Raw genomic sequence first — 23,375 nt, forward strand, 5'->3', positions numbered from 1 at the left:
TTTAATGTCCAACCTTTCTTGGTTTTATGTCCTTTTAATAAAACAATTTGGTTTGATAATCCCATGTAAAAACTGAGCATGGCTGCAAACCAAAAGGGGAGTTAAAATATCTCTAAGTTTTAACATGCTATGTTATTGTGTATTCCAGTAAACGGAGGATGGTCGACATGGACAGAGTGGTCGGTGTGTAACAGTCGCTGTGGACGCGGTTACCAGAAACGCACACGTAGCTGCACCAACCCAGCACCGCTCAATGGCGGTGCCATCTGTGAAGGGCAAGGCATTCAGAAGCTGGCGTGTAATCCGCTCTGCCCAGGTACGACGCCACATGACCTCACACCTGCTGGTCAGTGGGAGGGAAAGGGTTTCTGTGCACAAAACTTAGTGTATAAAATGTGATACAGTTTTGTGCTTGCACATGTCACTGTTTGTGCCTCCACCCTTACGCGTGTGTGTTTGTGTGTCTCCCCCCCCCCATCCTCTGCTGTCACCGTCCACTCGACCACTCATCCACTCATCGTCCTCATCTTCTTGTTTTCTGCCCTCATCTGTCCTTGTGTGGTAGTGGATGGCCTATGGACAGAGTGGAGTAAGTGGTCCACCTGTGGGACAGAGTGCACCCACTGGAGGAGGAGAGAATGCAGCGCTCCAGCACCCAAAAACGGGGGGAAGGACTGTGAGGGTATGGTGCTCCAGTCCAAGAACTGCACCGATGGGCTGTGCATGCAGAGTGAGTATGTAGCTAATCCTCCTGCCAACAAAAGAAATGTGTTTGACCAAGAGTTTCACTCTGCTCTCTCATCGCCATGCCGTGTTAACATTCCCCATATGAATCTCTCACCCGTCTCTCATTCTGTTTCACTTCTGTCATTCAAAAGTGCTAAAACAGCTTTGTCTGTCTTCTGTTTTTCTTTATTTGCACATGCATAATACACCAAAGCTGCTGTGTCATGAAAGCAAAAACCACTGCACATTATTTCCTGTGTGAGGCCTGCTGGAAATATAAATATGGACTGCCTCATGGGAAAGAGCTCTAAGTAATTATCCTTGTCACAAGCTAAGCGTTATATTTAAAATAATAATAAGTGATTATATTGTAATTACGCAAGGGGGGTCACAACTGCCTGGCTGCTCTGATTACAAGCTTAATTTAAAATCTCTGGATTCCTTAGGACCGATGAGAGGAAACACGAGGCCACAAAGTGGCACGAGTGTAGACTTGTTTCTTTTCCTGGACTGATAATTACATGCGTCAAAAAAGTGAGCGGTACCATAATGATTTTCTCCTACAACAATTTCAAAGTACGCAAACAGCTCACCAGCATTTCCTTTTCATAAATCACAATTCCTCTAATGGGTTGTTGCTAACAAACAAAAAGGGGGGGCCAGTTTGCGGTACACCCGGAATATTTTCCTGAGGCAGTGAATTGTTTTCTGTTTCTTTCTTCTCGCTGTGAAAAAGTAAAGTGGAGCCAACAATCCTGCATCCTCTCTTAGAATACACACATACTCAGTATAGTTTGTTTACATGCGCAGATTAAAGTCATGATGACTCTTTTGTTATGAGTGTTTATGACGATTCATCTCCTGGAGGAGGAAAAAAAATATTCTCTTCTTCAGTATAATAGGAGAAAGGAGAAGAAAGCTGCACGGTAACTGAATAATCTCAAGCGTCAAGTTCAATAAAATTCCCCTCCAATAAACGTCTCTGAAGGTGTTGGAACCGCACGCTGTCACAGGTGCCTCCATGGTGCGTATAAGCCGCTACAGATGGTGATTGTGACACTAATGATATAACAGAAGCGTGACCGCTGGATGTCTTGAATCTGATACAGCTGGCTGTTATTGTGTGGCAGCTAATCTGAGTTTTTGTTTGCACCGTGGTGCCGCAAACTACTACCTGCATGGTGGCGCGGCGTTGACAGGATGTACTATCATTTACAAGCCCCATCACCTTGGCAGTTAATATTCATCTTCAGGTGCAGCTGGCTGATCTGCATCTCTTCGTCTGAAATAAATACTCACTGATGTCCGCGTGAGCTGCAGCCTGACTGGACCTATTAGTGTTGCAGAGATTTCCTGTAGCAAGAGCACCAGAGGAATGCATTAGCTGACTTTACGGACAAGGTCATACAGAAGCATCAGGTAGCGGTCTACGAGAAGACTTATTTCTTCGACTCGTGTTTTTATTCCCCTCTGCAGCACAATCCAGCCGGCACTTCCCTGCCACTCTGCACGCCTCTCTCAGAAGCATTAGTTCTCAGTAGATTAATGGCCAGTTTGCAGAGAATATAGCCATAATGATATAGATTTAGGATCATTTCAGGGATTGATTTTTTTTGGAAGCTAAGAGGGTGAAGCCACTTATGTCAATGCTAACGACCATTTCCACCAGCATTTAGGAGAATGACCCATTATCTAGAAGCTCACATTATGGCAAATATGATGGGGAATGGAAGTTGTGTGCAATCTGAACTCACCCCGGACCACTGACTCGCTCCCTGCAGTGCTCGGTACGGATCCTAGTGAAGGCATGTCTGTGGATTCTATTGCAGCATGATCTCATTTTGGTTGTTTGAATTTATTTAAATGGAAGAAATATGATGAAGAAATTTAATACATCCAAAGGTGGAAATCTTCATACTGTAGCTATGCAGAAACACAACTGGCCTTAGTCAGAAAGAGGAAAACTTGTGTTATAATTCACTTTGATGCTTGTTTATCGCATTTAGCCTGTCAGAGAGTTTGCGGTTGGATAAGTTAAATTGATCTCGACATGTTGCACTCTGTTGAGACAGAACTTTCCAACTCAAGTTTACTTTTCACAGATCACTGAGGCTCAGTATCTTTTTTGTGTGCTCCCTCTGTGGTGTGCCTTTGGTAACCCTGCTTGCAGGCATGACATTTTCTTGACATTGATCTGGAAGAAAGGGAGCACAGGCTCTAGCAAGGGTGAATGCTTTATTGCTATTTAACAACTAAGACCAGCCGTGACTATTACTTAAGCCATTTAATAACATGATACTGCTGTTGGAGTTTTGTTTGCTCCATGTTTATTTCAACTAAAAGGTTTATCTCCTGCAGTTATGACAGCCAACGCAGGGTGGCACTTTCATGAAGGAAGTAAATAAAAGTAAACTGAAGATTACCGTGTGTTCTGTTGTGGCTGTATTTTTGTGAATAAATTGTTATGAGCATCCCGCATCTGCTTCAGGATGACTCCTTTAGAAACTGCAGACGCATTCAAGCTAACACAAGGCTAACCAGTCTTTAACTGGTTAGCCTTGTGTTAGCTTGAATGCGTCTGTGAATGTGCATCTGTTTATAAACTCAGAGCAGGAATGTCGGATCAGACTTATACTCTACACACTGGGAAATAAAAGACAAATTACCTGATACAGTAGCAACTGGATTAATGAGCATTGCACAAACATTCATTCTTACAGTATGTAAAAGTGCAGGACTGTAGCTTTAGAATAAGGACATCACTTCCACCAGGTTGTAAATCCTCGACATATTCAAGGAAGTTGCTGCTAAAACACAAACATCGATTTCCTCTACTTTCCTCTCCAGCTCTTTGCTGTCAGAAAATCTTTCTCCATCTGGGACCCAAGGTTTCCTCACTGAAGCATGCTTTTACTCGTGGCCCTACTGTAAAATCTGAGTAGAAACTCTACAGGATGGGTTCAAGCGGGCCATCAGTTAGACTGACCCAGACAGTCACCTCCCCCTGCTCTGGCCCAGCCTCCCTGTTGCCTGATTACATGTACACCCCGTCCCCATCTATCACGCCATTGATTTTGCTGTCGGTCCACTTGTCTGCTTGTAGCTCTCTCCCTCTCCAATAAGGACTATATTGTTTGTATAGTTGTTTATGGATGTCCCAGGGAGACTGAATATTATGTGTACTAGTGCACTATTCCTGGCTGCAAATCTTCTCCCGCATTCTTACTTGCTGTTAGAGAGAATTCAATACAATACTCATAAACTGGACACAACAAAGCCAACTAAAACTCCCCCTCCTGAGGATTATTTTTCCCCCTCCCAATCTGCCCTTCATCCATTCCTTCTTCTACTTTCCTAACATAATCATTTCTTTCATGCCATGCACTCGCCCTCCCATCCCCCCACAGTGACAGATGCAAGGCTGTTGCTTCTATTGACTCTGTAGGAGCCCACACTTTATCAGCCCCTCCGTTCCCCTCACCTGCCAGCTTCAGCCCTGCTGCTGCCGAGGCACTAAGCCCAGTTGATGGATCACGCCGCTCCCTCACAGAACCTCCACGTTCCCCCTGCTTTTCTCATCCATCTCCATACTCTCTACCTGGAGAGGAGGGGCCACATCAAGAAAGATCACTTCCCTGCATCATCACTCCTACTCATGAGTTTGTTGCTGTTTTGTGTGTTGAGTTTGTTTTTTCTGTTGGCTTGAATTTGATTTTCATCAACCCTTCCAACCCCCCCCCGCCTCCCCCTTTTCCCTCCCTGACTCTCCCTCCCTCCCCCCCTCCTTTTCCTCTTTTCAAGGCTCCTTATATCAGAAGTCATCTGAGGCAAAAGACAAGATTGATTTGGAAAATTCATGTGAGTCATTGTTTTTTTTAAATCTTTATTTTTTTCTACATCATTTCTATATCTACTCTCACATCTGTGTTTGTCTCTGATCCTCAGGACTTCATTGGTAGGTTGTTGGCAAGAAATGATAATTGATGAAAAATCTTTTTTTTTTTTCCGTTTTATAACATAAAAAGAAACTAACCAAAACTTGTAATAATGGAAATATATGTTTGCACTTAAGTAAATGGCCGGCAGTTACATCCCAGTTGTCTGTCAGGTAGCAAGTTCGGATAATGAACTCTGTATTCTAAAAGGCATTGACGGTATTCCTTTTGTACCACCAAGAAGTGATTCAGTGCCAAATTTCAGTACCTCAGAGCACATCTGGGGTGAGAGAGTAAAGTGCATATTGGGAGAAAGACCATGTGACATCATCCCTGCATCATCTTCACATTTAAAACTGAACTTAGACAATGTTTTCTGCGAAGTAGGCCGTAGCAGCACAACTAACCCGAATAAAGCACGTTGAAATTGAGATGTTTGGACATATTTTTTTATATCTTGAAGAACATTTTGTTATTGTAGAGAAGATAAAGCACCAAAAATAGTTTCCCAAATCATCATCCAAATGTTACTCATGGACTCACGTGGCCTCATGTTGTAGGGTGTTTTACATTATTGAGTCTGCAACTGGAGAGAGAAGACTTGGACTCATCTGGATGATAGGCGTGTGTTATTTTATAGTTTTGCTGTTGTTAAGCTTCAGTCTCTTGCAGAACCATCAATGATATTTAGCTGAAGTATCACTTCAAGGACATGTCAGCGTGCCCTTTGTTTAACCCCACATCAAACCAGGAACCTTCTGGTTCCAAGATAACCCGCTGCACCTGCCTGCGTCACTGCTTCGTCGGTGCAGACTCAGTTCTGGATGTTTGATTTCTACTCATTCGTTCCTCCTTATATGTCTTTTCCAGCTTGCTTCCATGTTACTAACTCCGAGGTGACTCTGCCCTTTACCCTGTTGCTCCTCGTGAGCTTAAGTCTGACACTTCACATCTCTGTAAGCTCGGGAGCTGTCTGGCAGTGTTGTTAACCTGCTGTGTGTGTCTCAGTGTACATTTCTCAATATTCTCTCTTTGTATCTCCTTCTCCCTCTAAATCTCGACATCCTCACAGAGAATGTGTTTAATAATCCCTTTCATTTCCATTTCTTGTACTTTTCCCTTTTTCCGACAATGGCTCATGTTCAAAGGGATGTATTAATCTAAGTGATACATTTTAATGCGTACACTTAGCAGGTTGCTGCCTTTATCATCAAAGCTTGGATGGAAGATTGTTCAACTGAGGGGGATATATGTTAAATAACTGCAGGGAAGCTTGGCAAAGGGAGTGAAATTACATTTTCTCACTTTCATCACTGGCTTCCCTGCACTGCTCGCTGTTGCTGTCTGTGCTGGAGGAAGGATTAGGGGCCTAACATGTATGAGGATATATCTTGACACTCCTCTTTAATGTGATGTCTCAAGCTGAATAGAGAGGACCAGGCCACACATCTTCTTTTCAGGAAGGGGGGGGGGGGGGGGCTGCTGAGCAAATCAAGCATCAAATCCCTTGGTCTCATAGATTTTAACCTAATCAACTTTCCACTTTTTCTAACCACCGTTTGTTCTGTGAGGACCCGATTTAACTTTAATAGAGATTCTAAGACAGCATGATTACGGATCAATCAACTTGTTTGATTAGATTTCAAACCTGCAGAGCTTTCACCGAGGAGACAGAAACCAGGCATTTTCACTCTTCTTTGGAAAACACAAACCGATAAATATTAAACAACTCATACTTGCAACAAAGGCACTCTGCTCTCCCTATTTATCCTCCTTCGTGCAAGTGAACACAAGAGACACAATCGAGTGCCATCTGTATCCCGAGACACATGAGGCCAATTTACACACATACTCACCATCATGAGCTCCACGCAGATCTATAGCTGATGCTGCCATCTACTGGTACACACGCATTTGCATACTTAAATTATCTCAAAAATCTAAATCTTCTTTTAGTTTTGAAAAATTATTTCCTCACTAAAAATCTACCTTTTAAAGGTTTCAGTCTCCTTTTTTAGTACTAAATTCTCCTGTGTGCATTCATAAGTGTGTGTGGGCGGGGGGGGGGGGGGGGGGCGCACACATGCTCTCACACACGCTCTCACACGCCTTTTTGACATTTCCCAACTTGCAAAAGAAGGATTTTCCCCTCCATTTGTCAACTTGGTGACACTGAAGGACATTCTTTAGCAAGCACCAAAGAGAGCTCAGGCTATCAGTAGGCATCCATTAAAAAAAAAAAAAAAGGTTCTGATGTGTAATGAGTGCCTGTCTGCGTCGTCTAACAGCCACTACATCCATGCCAGGCCTTGTAATCACAGAGGTTCCTCCAGCTGGAAAGTGGACAGAAAAACTCTGGGAGGCGGGAGACGGAGATGAAAGACAATTTGAGAAATGCAAGCTATGTCTAGATCTTATCTGTTGTGTGTCAGAACAAAGACGGAGACAGACTCTGAACTCTAACACAGCATGGTAATTTGAAGATGAAAACGTCTATATCTCTGTCTTCAGAACTTTTGATCTGGCTTCTGAGCCTGCTCGTTAGGACAGTGTGTCATTGTGCTGCACTGGGACGGCTATTAATTGGGTTGTTATACGCTGAATGAATGATCATAATCTATATTTTGTTGTTTATCTATACGATGCATGGTAAACAACCACCCCCCCCACACACACACACACACCCATCCTGCTCTGTTCATGAATTATTAAATCTGTTACTTTGTACAATCATTCTAAACATGCCAGCAAAAGTCTAAATTCTGTTTGTTTGTGAGAGATGTTTACTGCAGATTGGATATTAGATGCAAAACATGAAGACCCATTGTTGTTTGGCTCCTCAATGCATGCCTTAATATCATACTTTAATGGTATTCCTTATCATTTTTGACAATTAAGAGTGTCCCACATTGACAGGAGATAAAGTGTATGCGTTTATTTCCCCCTAGATGGTTATTAATATCCGGCCCAATTTTGAACCAGGATATTAGTCTGCTGATAATAGCTTCACCGCAACTCCTGAGAAAGGAAGCTATTGATATGAAGTCTTAAAGGAAATTTTTTTCTCTCTTTTTTGTCCTCCTCTACACCCCCCCCCCCCCACCCCACCCCTCCTCCAGTGGCTCCCAGCACAGATGATGTGGCTCTGTACGTGGGCATAGTCATCGCGGTGATCATGTGCCTGGTAATCTCCGTGGTCGTGGCGCTCTTCATCTACAGGAAAAACCACAGCGACTTTGAGTCTGACATCATCGATTCCTCCGCCCTCAACGGAGGCTTCCAGCCAGTCAGCATCAAGACTGCACGCAAAGGTGTGGCCCAAGATAAATGTATATATTAGTGTGTGTTCTTTTTTTTTTTTTACGTGTGCTTCTGTTTATCTATCAGCAGGGTTATGCAAAAACTATAGGGCCGAATTTCACCAAACACAGTGGGGGAGCTTCTGGGTCACATTGGTAATAGCACAACCAAGTGGTAACAGGAAATGACTTTGTTTCATATTACACGTGAAATACAGCAACATAATCTATAATGTGTTTTCTCTAGCACCACCTAGTGGATGCAGGAAGTGATATTTGCATCCCAGTCTGTGTGAAAAATCTAAATCTTACAAGGTTTCCAACACCCCCCCCACCCCCCACTCTAGCAAACAGCCACACACTGCAACATGAGCAGGGGTGTGAGGGTCTGCTCATCACTGCTTGTAGCATTAATTAGGACCTGAACATGAAAGCACCAGAGGCCAAAAGGTCACCTTGGCAGAGGTATGTGCTCTCTGAGCGCTTCTGAGTCACATCTGGTGCTAAAATCCATATCTGACTGATGGTAACTACACTCCAGCTCGTTTTTCTTTAGTTGTGAATATCATATACATATCAATACATGCATCGTTAGAAAAAAAATCTAGAAGTGTCAGATATTTTTTTTCAAACAAATATGATTGAAGAAATACACCAGAGCTGGAAACTGACCAGGCGTTTGATCTGTACAGCAGTCAATTATCGGCACCAGAGGATACATTCTGTCTGTACAAACAAGTACTGAGGTTCGATACCCATCTCTAGACGGTGCACCTGTGTTGTCGGCTGTGGAGAATCACCCATAGCATTAACCTGCCGAGGACTCTATAGCTGCGGCGCTTGTTTATTAGCAGTGATATAAATGTTAATGTGCCCTTTTGACTGTAGATGAAAGAGGAGCGTGCAAGTGAACCACAGACACAAACAAGTTGATGAAACTATTCAGCTATTCATGTCGAGAATGTGTCTTTATTAAGGTGTAAGAGACCCAGTCTGATGCTGCAGGACGTGAGCATGAAAGGAGAGGTGGCGAGGTGCTGCACAGACAGACAGCAGGAAACGTGCAGATCGCGAGTACCTGTGTCGAGAATAGTCAGTCCAGATTTGGCGAACACCAAACTATCTGCTAATTACACACTGTATCAGAGACAAAGGGCAAGGAATTTATGGAAGCAATTCACCCAAAAAGCACATTTTTTTTTGTCAAAGAATATAAGTAAGCTACTTCCATGTTTGGATGTTTAACTGGATCTCACTGGTTTAAACCCTATGTTAGAAATAAAGAAGACTCATAGAAGCATAAAAGCAACAGAACGTACCTGTTAAAGTAAGTAATGACCAGCAAGCATCACTGCTACAAAAAAGAGGAACGACTACTGTACTACAACTGAAAACAGATAATTATGAGAAGTTAAACTGGTTTTCTCTGTTGTCCTATTCAAAAAACTTTTTTCACTGACATCTGTGGATACTTGGTGCTGTTGGAAAACAGAGGGGAGGGTGGAGGAGCTGGAAGAGAGAGCGAGCTCCCGCTGCCCTCACAGCAGCACCACCACCCACTCAGCCCAGCTATTGAACATTCATCCTTGTACCTACCGGGTAAACTGAATGTTAGAGATGCCATCTGGTCCTCATGAATCACAGCTGCGCCTTTAACTTCTTGGACTGAGTAGTGGTTCTTGGTGGTGAAGGGGGCTTCCCTAATGATTAAAAAACAAATGAGTAAAGCCAGGCAGCAGTCTCGCTGATTGCTGCCAACCCTCGCTAGCTCAAGGTTATTTTGTTTTCAAGTTAGTTTCTCAGCAGTCCCATAGATGGAGAGATGAGAGGAGTGTATTTGTCATCTTACACTGAAAAGTGCTTCTCTTAATAAGACATTAACTCTGCTTGACTGATGTCCCTTTGTTTTCTTTACCAGCCGATCTCCTCACGGCACCTCCTGACTTGACCTCAGCAGCTGCTATGTACCGAGGCCCCGTCTACGCCCTCCATGATGTGGCAGACAAGATCCCCATGACTAATTCCCCTCTGCTGGACCCTCTGCCTAACCTGAAGATTAAGGTCTACAACTCCTCAGGTTTAGTAACGCCACAGGATGACCTAGGAGGGGAGCTGTCGTCTAAACTGTCCCCCAAGCTACCGCACTGCCTCCTGGACAACAGTGACAGCACGATAGGCCGCCGCACACAAACCCAGACGCTGCTCCGTACCAGAGACCCCTCCTGCACTGCGCTGGGCTCCTTCAGCTCCCAGGGAGGGCACCTCATTGTACCCAACTCAGGTATCATGCCAGACAGAGACAAAGTTGTCTGATCTGTAATTCTCCATGTTTATAAATTTATACAGCAAACACCAGCTGAATATTTCAAATATTCCAAAATAAATTATTCCAAAGGAAGTTTTGATTCATGAAAGCAGCGACTGCTACCCCCTGTCATACCTCAGAACTACAGCAGCATGAAATGAGAGCTTGAAAGTTCTGTAAACCCACATTAGATACATCTCTATTTCAAGAAACCTTTTAAGTGCATGAATAATAGGGAAGATTCAATTCAATTTTATTTTATTTATAATTGAAACTTTTAACAGAAGTTACATCAGGACACTTAAAATCTAATGCCTGTCTAGACTTTGCCATTTTATAAACTTGCACACCCAACAATGACCAAGCATTTGGCTCTGATGGCAAGAAAAAACTTTTTATCAGGAAGAAATCTTGAGCTGCAGCAGACTACAGGTGGGTGGACATCTACCTTTTCTTTAATTTGACTTGGCAAACAAAGTAGTCAACTGTGATTTTGTTTTTAAAATCATCTTTTGAATAGGTTTTGCTCAAATGCCTGACAGAGGTCTGATTAACACACACTTTAATCTATTTTAATATTCTTATGCTACTGAAGAAATGATATATTTAGTATATATAAATCCCATTAAAAAGACACAAGTTGTGTCAATTTTCAAGCCTTTTGTGTGTCGTAGAAACAGCGGTTGCTAACAAGGAGCTAAACAGGACTTTCACCACCATTAGACGTCCTCACACTAAAAATATAAGCAGCGCTAAGCTAGTTGTGGCGACGCGGAAGTCATGCATCTGTGGGTGCAGTTTATTCATCACATAATGGTTTATTTCCAGGTTGGCCTACAAAAATCCCTGCTGTCCTCAATTACAGCTTCAATTGCAAAATGTGTCCACACAGTAGAATGTGCCTTGAAAAATTATAAATGTATCATTTTGATGTTCTTAATTTTTTATTCAACCTTACACACCATCCACTGTGCGTGTAATTTAACGCAGAACTATAAACGGTGACCTATTTGCAGGAGACCTTATCTGCTTATGGCGTCTGGCGTAACATTACACACAGACATGACTTTGAAGTAACAAGCTGAACCACATGTAACCTATCAGTGTATTGACGAGGGTAGATAAATACCTGAGGTGTGTGTAGTTGAGGTGCAGAACTGGAGGTGTACCCTTTCAGGCAGCCTCCATTAGCTATGCTGTCCTCACTTCAAAAACACACACACACACACACACACACACACACACGGGCTGTTTGTGACATGCCTCAGATGTATGTCGACAGGCGTAGACAAATTAGCTGAGACATTAAAAGGATACACCGTCATCTCCAGTTACTCCACTTCTTTTTTTCACTTAATTCCTGTAAAATTGTTCTCAGCTGTGTTTTTGCACAGCCACCTCATCGTGTTACACAGACAGAAGAAAAAAAGGAAAGAACACATTTGATATCTGATCTGTTCATGTGTCTGGGTAATGAATTTTTTTTTCACACTGTCAGTGAGGCTGTTTGGTATTTTGCATCTTAAAATGCATTTCCTATCTTTTTGAAACTTTGCTGTAAGGGAAAGTGGGTGTGTGTGCACTAGAGATGTCCCTGTGGCAGACTTTGTGATTGCTTTGCTGGCTAGCAAGGGGAGCTGTCTGTCACCTTTTGAAAAGTTCAATTCAAGGACATGGGAAATCAATGAGCTATCTGAGAAACCCCCTCCAGACAGAGAGAAAGAGTGTGTGTTTCTGTGTGTATACGTAAGGGAATGAGGGTTCCAAAAAAGAAAACAAAAAAAAAGCCTGTAGACAGGACATCATATCAAATCAATCTGTGATGGCAAAATGTAAATCTTGCCGGTTGCAGCATTATGAGAATGCTATGACGAGTAGAGAGATCATCGATTTTAGAAATGAAATGTCACATCATTTCCAGATGCTATCAGAGAAGCCGCTAAAGTGCTGCAGCTTTCATATGCCAGATTAAGGGGAACTGTGATTATTATACATTTCTAAGAGAAATAATTATCATGATGCAGAGGGGTTTAATTTGTCGTCAGCGTCACAATTATGGTTGTCGTTGTGTTCCTACAGCTGAATGTCTGAGCTTGACTCTCTAGAATGCATGTTCAGAATTATTTTACTATCGGAAGTTAAATTTTTTAAAATTTAAAATCAGATGTAATGTGGCAGGCTTAAATTTGTGATTTGCAACATCACAAATATTTTGGAAGCTGATGCTGTACAGCAACATCATGGAGACTGGAAGCCTTCTGTTCACACAGCATTAGCGAGAACCTCGTGGTTTGCCTTTGACATGCTATTGTTTGGTGTAATCAAGACAAACCGACTACCTTTATTTGACATGTGTCACTAAACAACAAAAGGGCATGTTCTATCACTTCGTTTCATGTTTAGGCAACAGTCACCGTTCCACTAAAGCTGCAAAATTCACCTTTAAGTTGTGACATTCCCGGTATTCTCAGCAACCACGCAGACATGTCATTGCAGGGTTAGCACAGGTGTAATTTTAAACATTAATTATGGCCCTGTTCCATTTCAGTGTAATAGCTGTGAACCTAAATAGAAAGAGATGCTAATTTATTTTGAAGTATCAGAATCACTGCTGTGAAAAGGGTTTGCTAGCATCAAAGGATTTACACTGACATGAAGTGACAGCTAAGTGATTGCAACATCAGCCCACAGCGTTCTCTGCCATTTTGGACTGAAAAACCTATTAGAGGGGCAAATATGCAGTAACATGTCAAGAAAGTTAATAACTCCACTTCTGACTTCACACCCTCCTCCTGGTCATCTTGACTGCCGTCCTGTAGATGCTATTTTGTGCTGTTTACATTTATGCAATCAGTTCAAAATGGTGATTAGGCTGTTTTAAAAAAAAAAAAGCACCAGTTTCTCTGATTGGGCTTCTTTATTCTTTGTTAGCATGTAAACAAAAATGATAAAACTGCTAAAAATCCTCATGCTTGCATTGTCAGGATAAGCATGTTAGCTCATTAGCATTCAGTTCAAATAAAAGCTGAAGCTGAACACAGTCAAGACAGGCGTTGACGGGATAAATAACAGGAGCTATTTGACATATTTGATATGCCTGATATATTTACTTTTTTTCCTGGTTTTTTTATGCATCCCAGGGGTGAGTCTGCTAATTCCAGCGGGGGCCATTCCTCAGGGCCGAGTTTATGAGATGTATGTGACAGTTCAAAGGAAGGATAACATGAGGTAGGCCTGCAACATCGACCCCCCTCAGAGCTGTGTTTACCCCTGTCACCTCCACCATGTCTCTCATACAACGAGAATGCTGTCAGGTGTGTGTGTGTGTGTGTGTGTGTGTGTGTGTATGTGTGTTTATGTGATTTCTCTATGTGCCTCCAGGCCTTCAGTGGAGGATGGGCAAACAGTGCTGAGCCCCGTGGTTAGCTGTGGACCCCCCGGGGCCTTGTTGACACGGCCCGTCATCATCACCATGCACCACTGTGCCGTTTGTGACGGCCAGCAGGATTGGCTGATCCAGCTCCAGAGCCAGTCACCGCAGAACAAGTGGGAGGTAAGCATGTTGAAAATAAGACTAGGCTATTGTCTATCATGGAATGATGCTTTGCCATGCTATACAAAGCCATTTTCCCCTCAAATAATACACGTTTCTTTTTTGGTCGATAATTCTACATAATGTACGTTGGGGAATAAAGCACAGAGCGGAATGAGACGATAGCATAGAGGAGGTGAAGAGGATCAGCTTTCCCTGCTTTTGTTTGTGCAGCTCAGAGGGAACCCCTGTTACAAGCAGGTGCTGCAATAGTAAACCTCTTATACCACGCAACACGTCTGGGATTGTTTCTGCCCCAGACTGCTTTTCTTGTACCTTTTTTTGAATACCTCATTTTTGTTTGTGTGAGCTCTCTGTAGGTGCTGTTAAAGCCTCCTATGCCTGCAGGCTTCATCATCAACAGTGCTGCTGCTGATGAGTTAGGTTGTTTTCTGCCTAGATCCTCTGTTTCCTCTCAGTTTTCTTTTGTTTTGTGTCACAGGCACACTGACACATTTACTTCATTCAGTTTTGGGGTCTTCCCTTAGACTTGCATTAATTTCCTGGAGACAGAAGCATTTTTTTTATTATATTGAGAGTTAAATACCTAAATTAATAAAATATTTATTAAAAGCGGACTACACAGGCCTGTCCCATGTTGAAAAGAAGTACTTAGCTGTATCTAGTTGGCTGTGTCAACTCATCATTGAATAGTGGCATGAACAACATCTGTTTCAGGAAGTCTGCACATTCACCTATGATGATGTGATGATACGTTTCATGGAGCAGATCACTCCATCAGACCAGCCCCTCAATGCCTTTGTGACATTGATGAATTACTCGGGGGCGGCTAATACAGCTCGGTGAAAAGACGGTATTTTTAAGGAAGTAATAACAATTGACTGAATATTGATCTGTGACCTGTCAGAAATGCAGATATCCAATATGATGCCCACATCCTTTTTATGAGTTTTTCCTTCCTTTGAGGAGAGCTGCGTGTGTGCGTGCGTGCACACACACACACACACACACACACACACACACACATAGATATGCACACACAAAGTTGTCAGGATTTCTGCTTCAGCAACTCCTGGTTTCTGTCCATGCCTCTAAAAGTAATATATAGCGAGTATATCAGTCTAACACGTTTGATTGTTTGCACACAAGCACAAGCCTGGTCTTGGACTGTATGTTCTGATTATCCCCCAATAATGAGCCCCAGTGCCATCCCAGAGCTGCTGAAGAGTCTAACGATCAACTATAATGCTGCTGTTAAACGGCCTAGCTCACGATAAAATGCTCTAATTCCTCTTCTGTCTCCCCATAATAGGCTGAATTAATGCCAATGAGCTGCTCTTGTGAGTGTCTGGATTAGAGAAAGAAAGACAAAAGGAGGGAGAAAGTAAGATCAAGAAAGATTGAGAGAGAGGGCAAAATATAGAAGAATGCAGTTTTGGATAAGCTTCCTCAGACGAGACAAAACTAAGCCCTGGTGGGGGTGCGATTATAGGGGTTAACAACTGACACACACACACACACACACACATGAAAAACAGTTAGTTTTCACATTATTATTTCACATCTTTTCCTTCAAATGCAGAGAAAACTCGCTGTCTCTCTGTTGAATTGAGCTTCTCACCACCCGTATGTGTTCTTCCTCCCGTCCACGCTGTAGGATGTGGTGGTGGTAGGAGAGGAAAACTTCACCACGCCGTGCTACATCCAAATGGACGATGAGGCGTGTCACATCTTGACGGAGACGCTGGGTACCTACTGCCTCGTGGGACAAACTCTCAGTGCTGCCACCACCAAACGTCTCAAACTAGCCATCTTTGGCCCCGTCACCTGCCCGGCCATGGAGTACCACATCAGAGTCTACTGCCTGGATGACACACAGGATGCACTCAAGGTAAAGACCCGCGTCTCTGAGTGGTAAAGCAGTGATTTCTAGGTCAGTGGCGGAGGATTCGGGTTGTTGGATAAGTCTCTAAGTGACTAAATGTGTGTAGGCATAGCCGGCAGAGTGGGAGGTTCAATGTTTGTGCTTTTGTGTCACCATGAAAAAAGACCAGCACTTGAATTTGCATAGAGTCGCTGCTCTTTGAAAGAAGTTCCAGGAGTTGCAGCGTAAACACAAAATGAGCCCCTCGCTCAACTATTGTCCCCTCACCTCTGTTCTTTTAATACCTGCATCCACCTACGTGAGGGAGAGATAAGGAGGTACTGAGGAGGGATATTGTACACGGTTATTAACTTTGGAAATGGATAATGAGAAATGATAGTGATCCTGCTGCAAGGACATTGATGTTGGTTCCAGGCAGCAGGTCCAGATTCATACTCTGAGGGATAAGTGTTGATTATACTGCCAAAGACATTTGTACACTTTTATTACAGTATTTTCAAGCGGTGGATGAAAGATGATTAGAGCACAAAGAGTGAAAGATGATACTACTACTGTGTGTCTGTGTTTTTAGGAAGTCTTACAAATGGAGAAGCAGATGGGTGGGAAGTTGTTGGATGAACCAAAGACTCTCAACTTTAGTGACAGCACCCACAACCTGAGACTCTCCATCCATGACGTTCCTCACACTTTGTGGAAGAGCAAACTACTAGCCAAGTACCAGGTAAAATTGTCGCATCCCTTTTTTTCCCCCCAGAAAAAATATTCTTTGACGCTTAAATTACTCTTCATGGCTTCTTATACCTTTTGCAGGAGCTTTCCTTTCAGCAGGTGTGGAGCGGCTCACAGAGGAACCTCCACTGCTGCTTTACTCTGGAGCGCTTCTCTGCCAGCACTGTGGACCTGACCTGTAAGATATGTGTACGCCAAGTGGAAGGAGAAGGGCAGATTTTTCAGCTGGACACCACACTTTCAGAGGTAGAGCCGAGACTGAGATAAATTTACCTTCTTTTCTATTTCTTTTTTCTTCCTTCTTGCAATATTCATGAAGGCAAATTCAGTAGAAGAACCGTTACTGGCCAGAGAGGACCGGAGCGGCAATAATCGCCTTCCAGTCGTCCTACAGTTACTCCGCAAAGGCCACTTTGCCTGGAGAATAGAGCTTGAGGGATGGAGGAGCACTCAAGGCTTTGTGTTCAGTAATGAGATGAATTATAGCACACGCAGTGCAGAGCTGTGTCCCCATCTGGACACAGCTAATTTGTCTCTGGGTTCTGCTCTTGTCTCTGTAGCCGGACCACCAGGCTTTAGTCCTCTGAATTTAATATTAAAAACAACAAACACAGCATTGTGGTTGTACGCCACTGTGATGTGTGCCTGCCTGTCACAGTGACCTTGACCTTTACCACTAAAATTTTGTCATTTTCTTCTTGGTTTTACGACAAATTTGAGGGAATTCCCTCAGTATTCCATAGATGTCCCATTCTCGTAACGCGACCTTGACTTTGATATTTGGCCTCCAAAATGTTGACACTGGTGTCCCAGTGGACATTGTAGCCAAATTTTTTTGGCCTTTTGTCCCTAAAAGCATTCTGGGGATAGAATACAAAGTAGAATGGGAGGAATATTGTGTGCGTGAGGTAGCAACCATCTTGACTTTTGACCACGACAATCTTTTCATGCTCATCCTTGAGGCCCAGTGAACGTTTGAGACTAATTTGAAGAGGAGATGTCCAGTTATGGAGAGTAGTGCATCTGTCCTCCAGCTGTCACCAGTGCAGAGGCATGAAAACCAGAATCAGACTTTTCTGTGCTACAAATCAATCAGAACTCCATTGTACATTTAGAAGTTGTATGCTGATTTAAAACAACAGTCACAGCCTCTCTGTCCACGTCTGTCCTTCTCTCAACAGGATTCTCAGAGTATCGACACATCTCTGCTGGACCCTGCCAGCAACATCACCACCCTGGTAGGACCCAATGCCTTCCGCATCCCCGTCTCCATCCGACAGAAGTTGTGCGGTAGCCTGGATGCTCCACAGACCCGAGGCAATGACTGGAGGATGCTGGCCCACAAGCTCAACCTTGACAGGTGTGTTAAGCATGAAGGCAGCACAGCAGGGAAGACTCGAGGCAGGAGCAAAGTCTGTTAGCAGTCTGACAACAAGCAGTGGCCATCATTCGCTCTTCCTTATTTTAGAGAAAATATTAGAGATGAAATGAAAGGAAAAGTCATTTAAAAAGTCATTGATATGTAAAACCATTCTTTTTTTCATTTGGAGAAGTGGTCCAAAGTAGCCCACATTAGGAATCAAATTGTAGATAACTAATCTGTTTTCCTTTGATCGTTCTGTAGGAATGGGACTCATTGCGATAAGCATCTGTTGAATTGAGATTAATTGAGCTTGACTGAAGTCAGACAGAGAGAAAGAGAGAGACAACGACAGAAAGCTTCCCTTTTCACAACGTCACCCATGTGCCTTTGATAGTTGGGTGTGTGTGTGTGTGTGTGTGTGTGTGTGTGTGTGTGTGTGTGTGTGTGTGTGTGTGTGTGTGTGTGTGTGTGTGTATTGGAGGTACAGTGTGTGTCCATTTATAAAGTCCCAGCTCAGCGGGGCGGCCTTATCACAAGCAGCAGCTGCAGATTGACGAGACCACTGACAGAGTGTGACGTGAAAGAAGGAGAGACTTCAACCAATCTCATTCATATCGTACACTGACAGCATGTACAGCGGTGCATCACACCGAGCTCCTTTAAACTATAAAAATATAAAAATGACTCAGATACACGTTTTAAATAGATCAAATTTGTGAAAAGATATTAGGACATAATCTGCACCTCATTTGTGTTTTATTCCAGTTTCTTGTTAGGAATGCCTTGGAACTGTGATGATATATTTAAGGTCATTCAGTTAGCTTCTTAAAATTAAAAAAAACACATCCGTCTAGTATGTGTTAAAAAGAACATGCCACGTTAATTTTCTGCACTGACATCAGCTCTCATACATGTAAGTAATTTTAAACTCAAGCAGAACCCACTTTCTTATCACCATATTCAGCTCCCTTTGCTCATTATTTGCTCCAGTTTAAAACCTTCAAATAGCCAAAAGCATCAAGAGGATATAAAGAAATAAGTTTACTGTGTTTAGTTGCAAAGATAGGTACAGAAGTTAGCATGCTAACCAGCAAGTCCTAGGTCATCCCATGTCGTAGTTCTACTTTGTGCCCTGAGAGGCGACGGTGAGTCCCAGTGGCGCTAAGGCTACGTTCAGTGCAAAATAAGAGGATAAAGGATTAGCATCACCCAAGACTTTTCCTAAAAAACACAAATGGTTTTGCTAAATGATTGCCGAGGCTTTCTTGCCTTTTATTGAGTTAAACTAGCTAAACTATAGATTGGCGCTAAATATGAAGATTAAAAAATATCAGTGTTTATTGAGTAGTTCTCTGACAAGATAAATTGTATTACCTCATCAGTGGCTGAACTAAACATGACAATATGGTGCCCCCCTGTGTTTAATGTCCAAACTTTACACATTGTACCTTTAATGTGATGGCTGTAAAGAGAAATGCATGAAGGAAAATAACCGATCCACGCACCAACTATGGAGCTGTAAACTATTCATCACATTTTTCTAATCCATCCTTTTATTTTCTATCACGTTCAGGTATCTAAACTATTTTGCCACCAAATCCAGTCCTACGGGAGTCATACTGGATTTGTGGGAGGCCCAACATTTCCCCGATGGCAACCTCAGCCGCCTGGCTCAAGTGCTGGAGGAGATGGGACGCCATGACAGCCTTGTTCCTGCAGCGTCTGAGCACTGACATCTTCCCTACAGAGAGTGTGACATTCCAGGGGAGGGAGATGACTTATTTGGGGGGGGGCTAAAAGCACGAGTCATTTGGCATCATAATGACAGTTGCACATACCCACAGATACTGCGTGTGTAAACACTCATAAGAAAACGGGAACAGTGAGGTCTTCTCCGCCATGACCCAGTTAAACATTGGCAACAAAGGGTGTAAAAACTTGGAGGGTAAACAAGAATCTCTGCCAGTCATATCTCTCTGGCTCTTCCTCCTCCTCCTCCTCCTCCTCCTCCTCTCCTTGCTGGTACAACAATTGATTTTTTTGAAAGTAGTTTCCTTGGAAACAGCAGTCCAGTTACTTGGAGAGACTGTGTGGATATGTGGATGATGCCCCTCACCATAGACAACAAACCCCGAGAAGTGACACGCTATCAGGTCAAAGGATCAAAGGAGCAAGGCTTGAATCAGAGGAAGTATCTCTCATGCCCCATTTCAGTCTCCATAGCAACTCTACCGATGAGCTTGTGTTCTGTGATAATATAGTATTTAATAATATGCCTATTTATACATATCTTTTTTGTTGTTTTTTTTTTTTGTATTTTATGCTGCCTGTTATCAAATACTTTGCAGTTTCCTCCCATTTTCATTTCTTCTTTTGTGTTGTCACATCACCTTCTGGTGGACTCCCGCAGTAACGACTCAGCCACAGTTACATGTACAGAAGGAAATCAATGATGTAATCATTTATGGTTTAAGTATTGCTGGTGTAACTACTATTAATACTTCTTATTCATGTTATATATTATTTTTGTTTTTTAATTATGTGGGGTTGTTTAACATTATTTTTTAAGCCTAAAATTTGTTGCATTGACTTTTGACTTTATTTCTCTCTTTGCATGCTTTAACCAAGTTGTCCGGCTAAAAGAAATGATTATTTTCCCCAAAAAGAATAAAAATCATGACTGTTGCTTATGATTTCTACGTTTCTCAACGTCACCGACATGAACGAGACCAGGAAGAAGAGGTAGATGTCTATTTTTCTAAGCCCAATGCACCGCTACTGCTTTTTGCCAAATAATTGAAAAACCTGTGAGGTTAAATTTTGTGCTGAAGCGAATCATTTAACCACCGTGTGTCATTTTAACCAGTGTTATTTGTTGTGATCACAAGTGAATGATCATCTCTTGAGGGTAACAGAATAACACACACGTCTGTGTTTGTACATTACTGTCAGAAAGCCATCAGTGGCTGTGATACTGACCTTGTGCTTAAAAAAACTGGTGATATTTGTAAACGCAACAGTCATTTGACACAGCGGCACTTATGGTTGTTCAGGTGTTTCTGATTGGTTCATTGTTGTTTTTTTGAAAATTATTATTATAGCAGCTGTCCCAGTTTTTCGTAAAGCAGTCTATGCAAACTTTGCATCTTTTTTGGAAGCAATCTTTACCTTCTCAGTGGGATAGCCTTTGCAAAATCCTCATGGTTCTTCAGCTTCATGATCATTCTTTTTGTGTATAGTGAGAATGTAGCCTGTCTGTTTCTGGCACTCACCATGTTCCTCGCACCTGCTTGAAGAGCATCTGTCAAGTTATTGTACAAAGTGTAAGAAAGAATTTTTAAGACTAATAATAAATTATATTTATATGTAACATTTAAACCGAAGCCTCTGGGTTTTATTTCTAACTGTGAGATGAATTAGAGGAAGGGTTCTGAAGGAAATGGGGGGGGGGGGGGGGGGGGGGGTTTGACAATATGTTTGCCAGAAGAAAAAAATTGAATTAGAGCAGTAAATAAACGGACTTCAAGACACACCGTCATTTTATTTGCGAATGTTATCCCGATCCACTCAAACATTTCTATGTACAGATTAAATACATGTAAGGCACGTGCTATGGTGGCGGAGGGGACGGGGTTTATTCTCTACAAAAACACTGAAGTTATCGCTTCAATTTAGTTCAATGGTACAAATCGATAGTGAATGGGAGTCGCACAAATCCATCAATGACAAAAGTGGTCGATGAAAATAAAATATTCTTAAAATGTTGGACAAAAGCTTTTGTCATTAATTTAGTCATAATAATAATAATAACAACAATAATAATAATAATGATTTAACAGCACGTTGAGGTCACTGAGCATGTTATTTCTTTGGATGACAGTGAAAACCAAACAAATTAACAGTACAAAAGACTGCATATATAAAATACTGCTATATGGCTTTAGGAAGGCTTCCTCTGTTTACAGCTGCTGAGGAGGGTGGCAGTGAGGGGGGGGGGGGGTTCACTCCTCCTCCTCTTCCTCCTCTCCTGCAAAGGTTCCTCCCGGTCTGCTTGCCCACCTGGGCGGTGTGGACCAGACAACTACTCAGCTTTCACAGAAAGCACCGTCTGATACTCGGAGGCAGGTCACATCCGCCTTGACATAATAAATCTCCTTTTTCCTGGCTCCCTGCTTTCTCTATCGCTCATTCTCCCTGTCACTTTCTTTTGTCTCATTATTCATTGTCTCTTCTTCTTCTTCTTCCTCCCTTTCTCTCGGTTGGCCAGTGTAAGCGGCGCAGTGCCAGTGACGAGTCTCTGGGTGATGAGAGCATCTCCTCATGACTCCCGGTCACAGTTTGATGTCTTGAGACTCCAACATCTTTGCCAGGGTCTTCTTCACCCTCAGGGCTGTCAGGCGGGAGGCTGGGTTGTGAGCCCAACACTCTGACATTAGTTTTCCCATCTGTCGTAGACACTGAGGACACACACGGACAAAAGAACGTACGTTCCACTTGCGTTTGGTTGTGAAAAAACAAACAAAAACGATTTCATGTTCAACTTTGGGACATTTGCAGGGCTGTTTGGACCCTCCAGCACAAGCTGAATACTAAATCTCTCTCTTTGAATTAAGTAGAATTTCTCCCTTTGCTAGGAATTTTATTCATGCTTATGTGTAAAAACTGCTGTACAACATCTAAACCCAAACTCTCGTCCTTGTTGTTGAGATCCCTTGTCTGTCTGTCACTGCCTTTTCATTCTGTCCCTCTGCCTCCTAATCAATTATAAATAAATGTTTAATTTTTAGGGATCCTACTGGTTAAAGGAGAATTCTCGCCTCACAGAAAATAGCTCACTGACTTTTTTAAGTATTTAGTTTTAGCAACTGACTGACAGTTTAATTTAACTCCCCATGGAACCACATCGATTTCTTCCAATATATCGACCACCCATGTGTTCCTTTAATTGACATTAACTACAATTATAAGTTATTCATGCACCTTTAAAGGAAAAGACACTGTTTACTGCGCAAGGAATGCCTTGTTAAAAAGCGAAATAAAAGCAAGTACCTCGTCACTCCCCCAGCGATTAGCAAACGAAGGTCTTTGTTTCTTTATGCAGACGATCTCCCTCATGTCCTCGTATGAAGGGTCAGTGGGCACCAGGTCGTGGTAGGGCAGCTGATACTCCTCCACCACACCTGTGAGAAAGACGTGTGGGAAATAGGAACAACAACTAACAAGGAAAAAATGATTATTTTGATATGTGCTATTTAATTGCCTCATTAATTCACAAAAACTGAGCTGTTCTCTGAATGAATGAGACAATTATGTTGTTATTCAGAAAAGCGGAGCAGATTTATTTTAAAATCAGGTGAATGCAGTACCCTTACCTCCAGAGACGCAGCGTCGAGCCATCTCCCAGACGATAAGGCCAAAACTGTACATGTCAGCCATGATGAAAGACTGGAAGTAGCTGCGGTTTAAACTCTCGTCCAGCACCTCGGGTGGCATGTAGCGCTTCGTACCCACTCGCAGGTTGGGAGGGATGTCCAGCTCGTTGGTATCGCTGAGACAGGGAGGACATGACAAATGTGTAAG

At 42.6% G+C, this 23,375-nt stretch overlaps 2 protein-coding genes across 9 annotated transcripts in view; one reads left to right on the forward strand and one right to left on the reverse strand.

Moving 5' to 3' along the window:
* The window catches only part of unc5cb (unc-5 netrin receptor Cb), a 122,683-nt gene extending 101,523 nt beyond the window's left edge, over window positions 1-21,160 (forward strand). For 3 of the 5 annotated variants that reach the window (XM_086187288.1, XM_086187291.1, XM_086187292.1), the window contains exons 6-17: window positions 149-316; window positions 566-730; window positions 4,528-4,584; window positions 7,781-7,972; window positions 9,879-10,241; window positions 13,406-13,493; window positions 13,647-13,818; window positions 15,476-15,709; window positions 16,275-16,424; window positions 16,514-16,678; window positions 17,614-17,792; window positions 19,369-21,160. In XM_086187288.1, coding sequence (XP_086043414.1) covers window positions 149-316; window positions 566-730; window positions 4,528-4,584; window positions 7,781-7,972; window positions 9,879-10,241; window positions 13,406-13,493; window positions 13,647-13,818; window positions 15,476-15,709; window positions 16,275-16,424; window positions 16,514-16,678; window positions 17,614-17,792; window positions 19,369-19,528 — 2,093 coding nt within the window. In that variant the 3' untranslated portion in view covers window positions 19,529-21,160. The remainder of the gene's footprint in view (window positions 1-148; window positions 317-565; window positions 731-4,527; window positions 4,585-7,780; window positions 7,973-9,878; window positions 10,242-13,405; window positions 13,494-13,646; window positions 13,819-15,475; window positions 15,710-16,274; window positions 16,425-16,513; window positions 16,679-17,613; window positions 17,793-19,368) is intronic. The other 2 variants (XM_086187290.1, XM_086187293.1) reach the window with 2 other exon arrangements.
* A 173-nt stretch (window positions 21,161-21,333) lies between these two features.
* Window positions 21,334-23,375, reverse strand: part of bmpr1bb (bone morphogenetic protein receptor, type IBb) — a 50,462-nt gene continuing 48,420 nt past the window's right edge. For all 4 annotated transcript variants that reach the window (XM_086186683.1, XM_086186681.1, XM_086186682.1 and 1 more), the window contains 3 exons: window positions 23,168-23,343; window positions 22,845-22,975; window positions 21,334-22,252 (listed from right to left, as the gene is read on the reverse strand). In XM_086186683.1, coding sequence (XP_086042809.1) covers window positions 22,127-22,252; window positions 22,845-22,975; window positions 23,168-23,343 — 433 coding nt within the window. In that variant the 3' untranslated portion in view covers window positions 21,334-22,126. The remainder of the gene's footprint in view (window positions 22,253-22,844; window positions 22,976-23,167; window positions 23,344-23,375) is intronic.

This window comes from Aulostomus chinensis, chromosome 19 (genome assembly GCF_037954235.1).
Source record: "Aulostomus chinensis isolate RoL2024-O1b breed Wild chromosome 19, RoL_Achi_v1.0, whole genome shotgun sequence".
Taxonomy (NCBI): domain Eukaryota; kingdom Metazoa; phylum Chordata; class Actinopteri; order Syngnathiformes; family Aulostomidae; genus Aulostomus; species Aulostomus chinensis.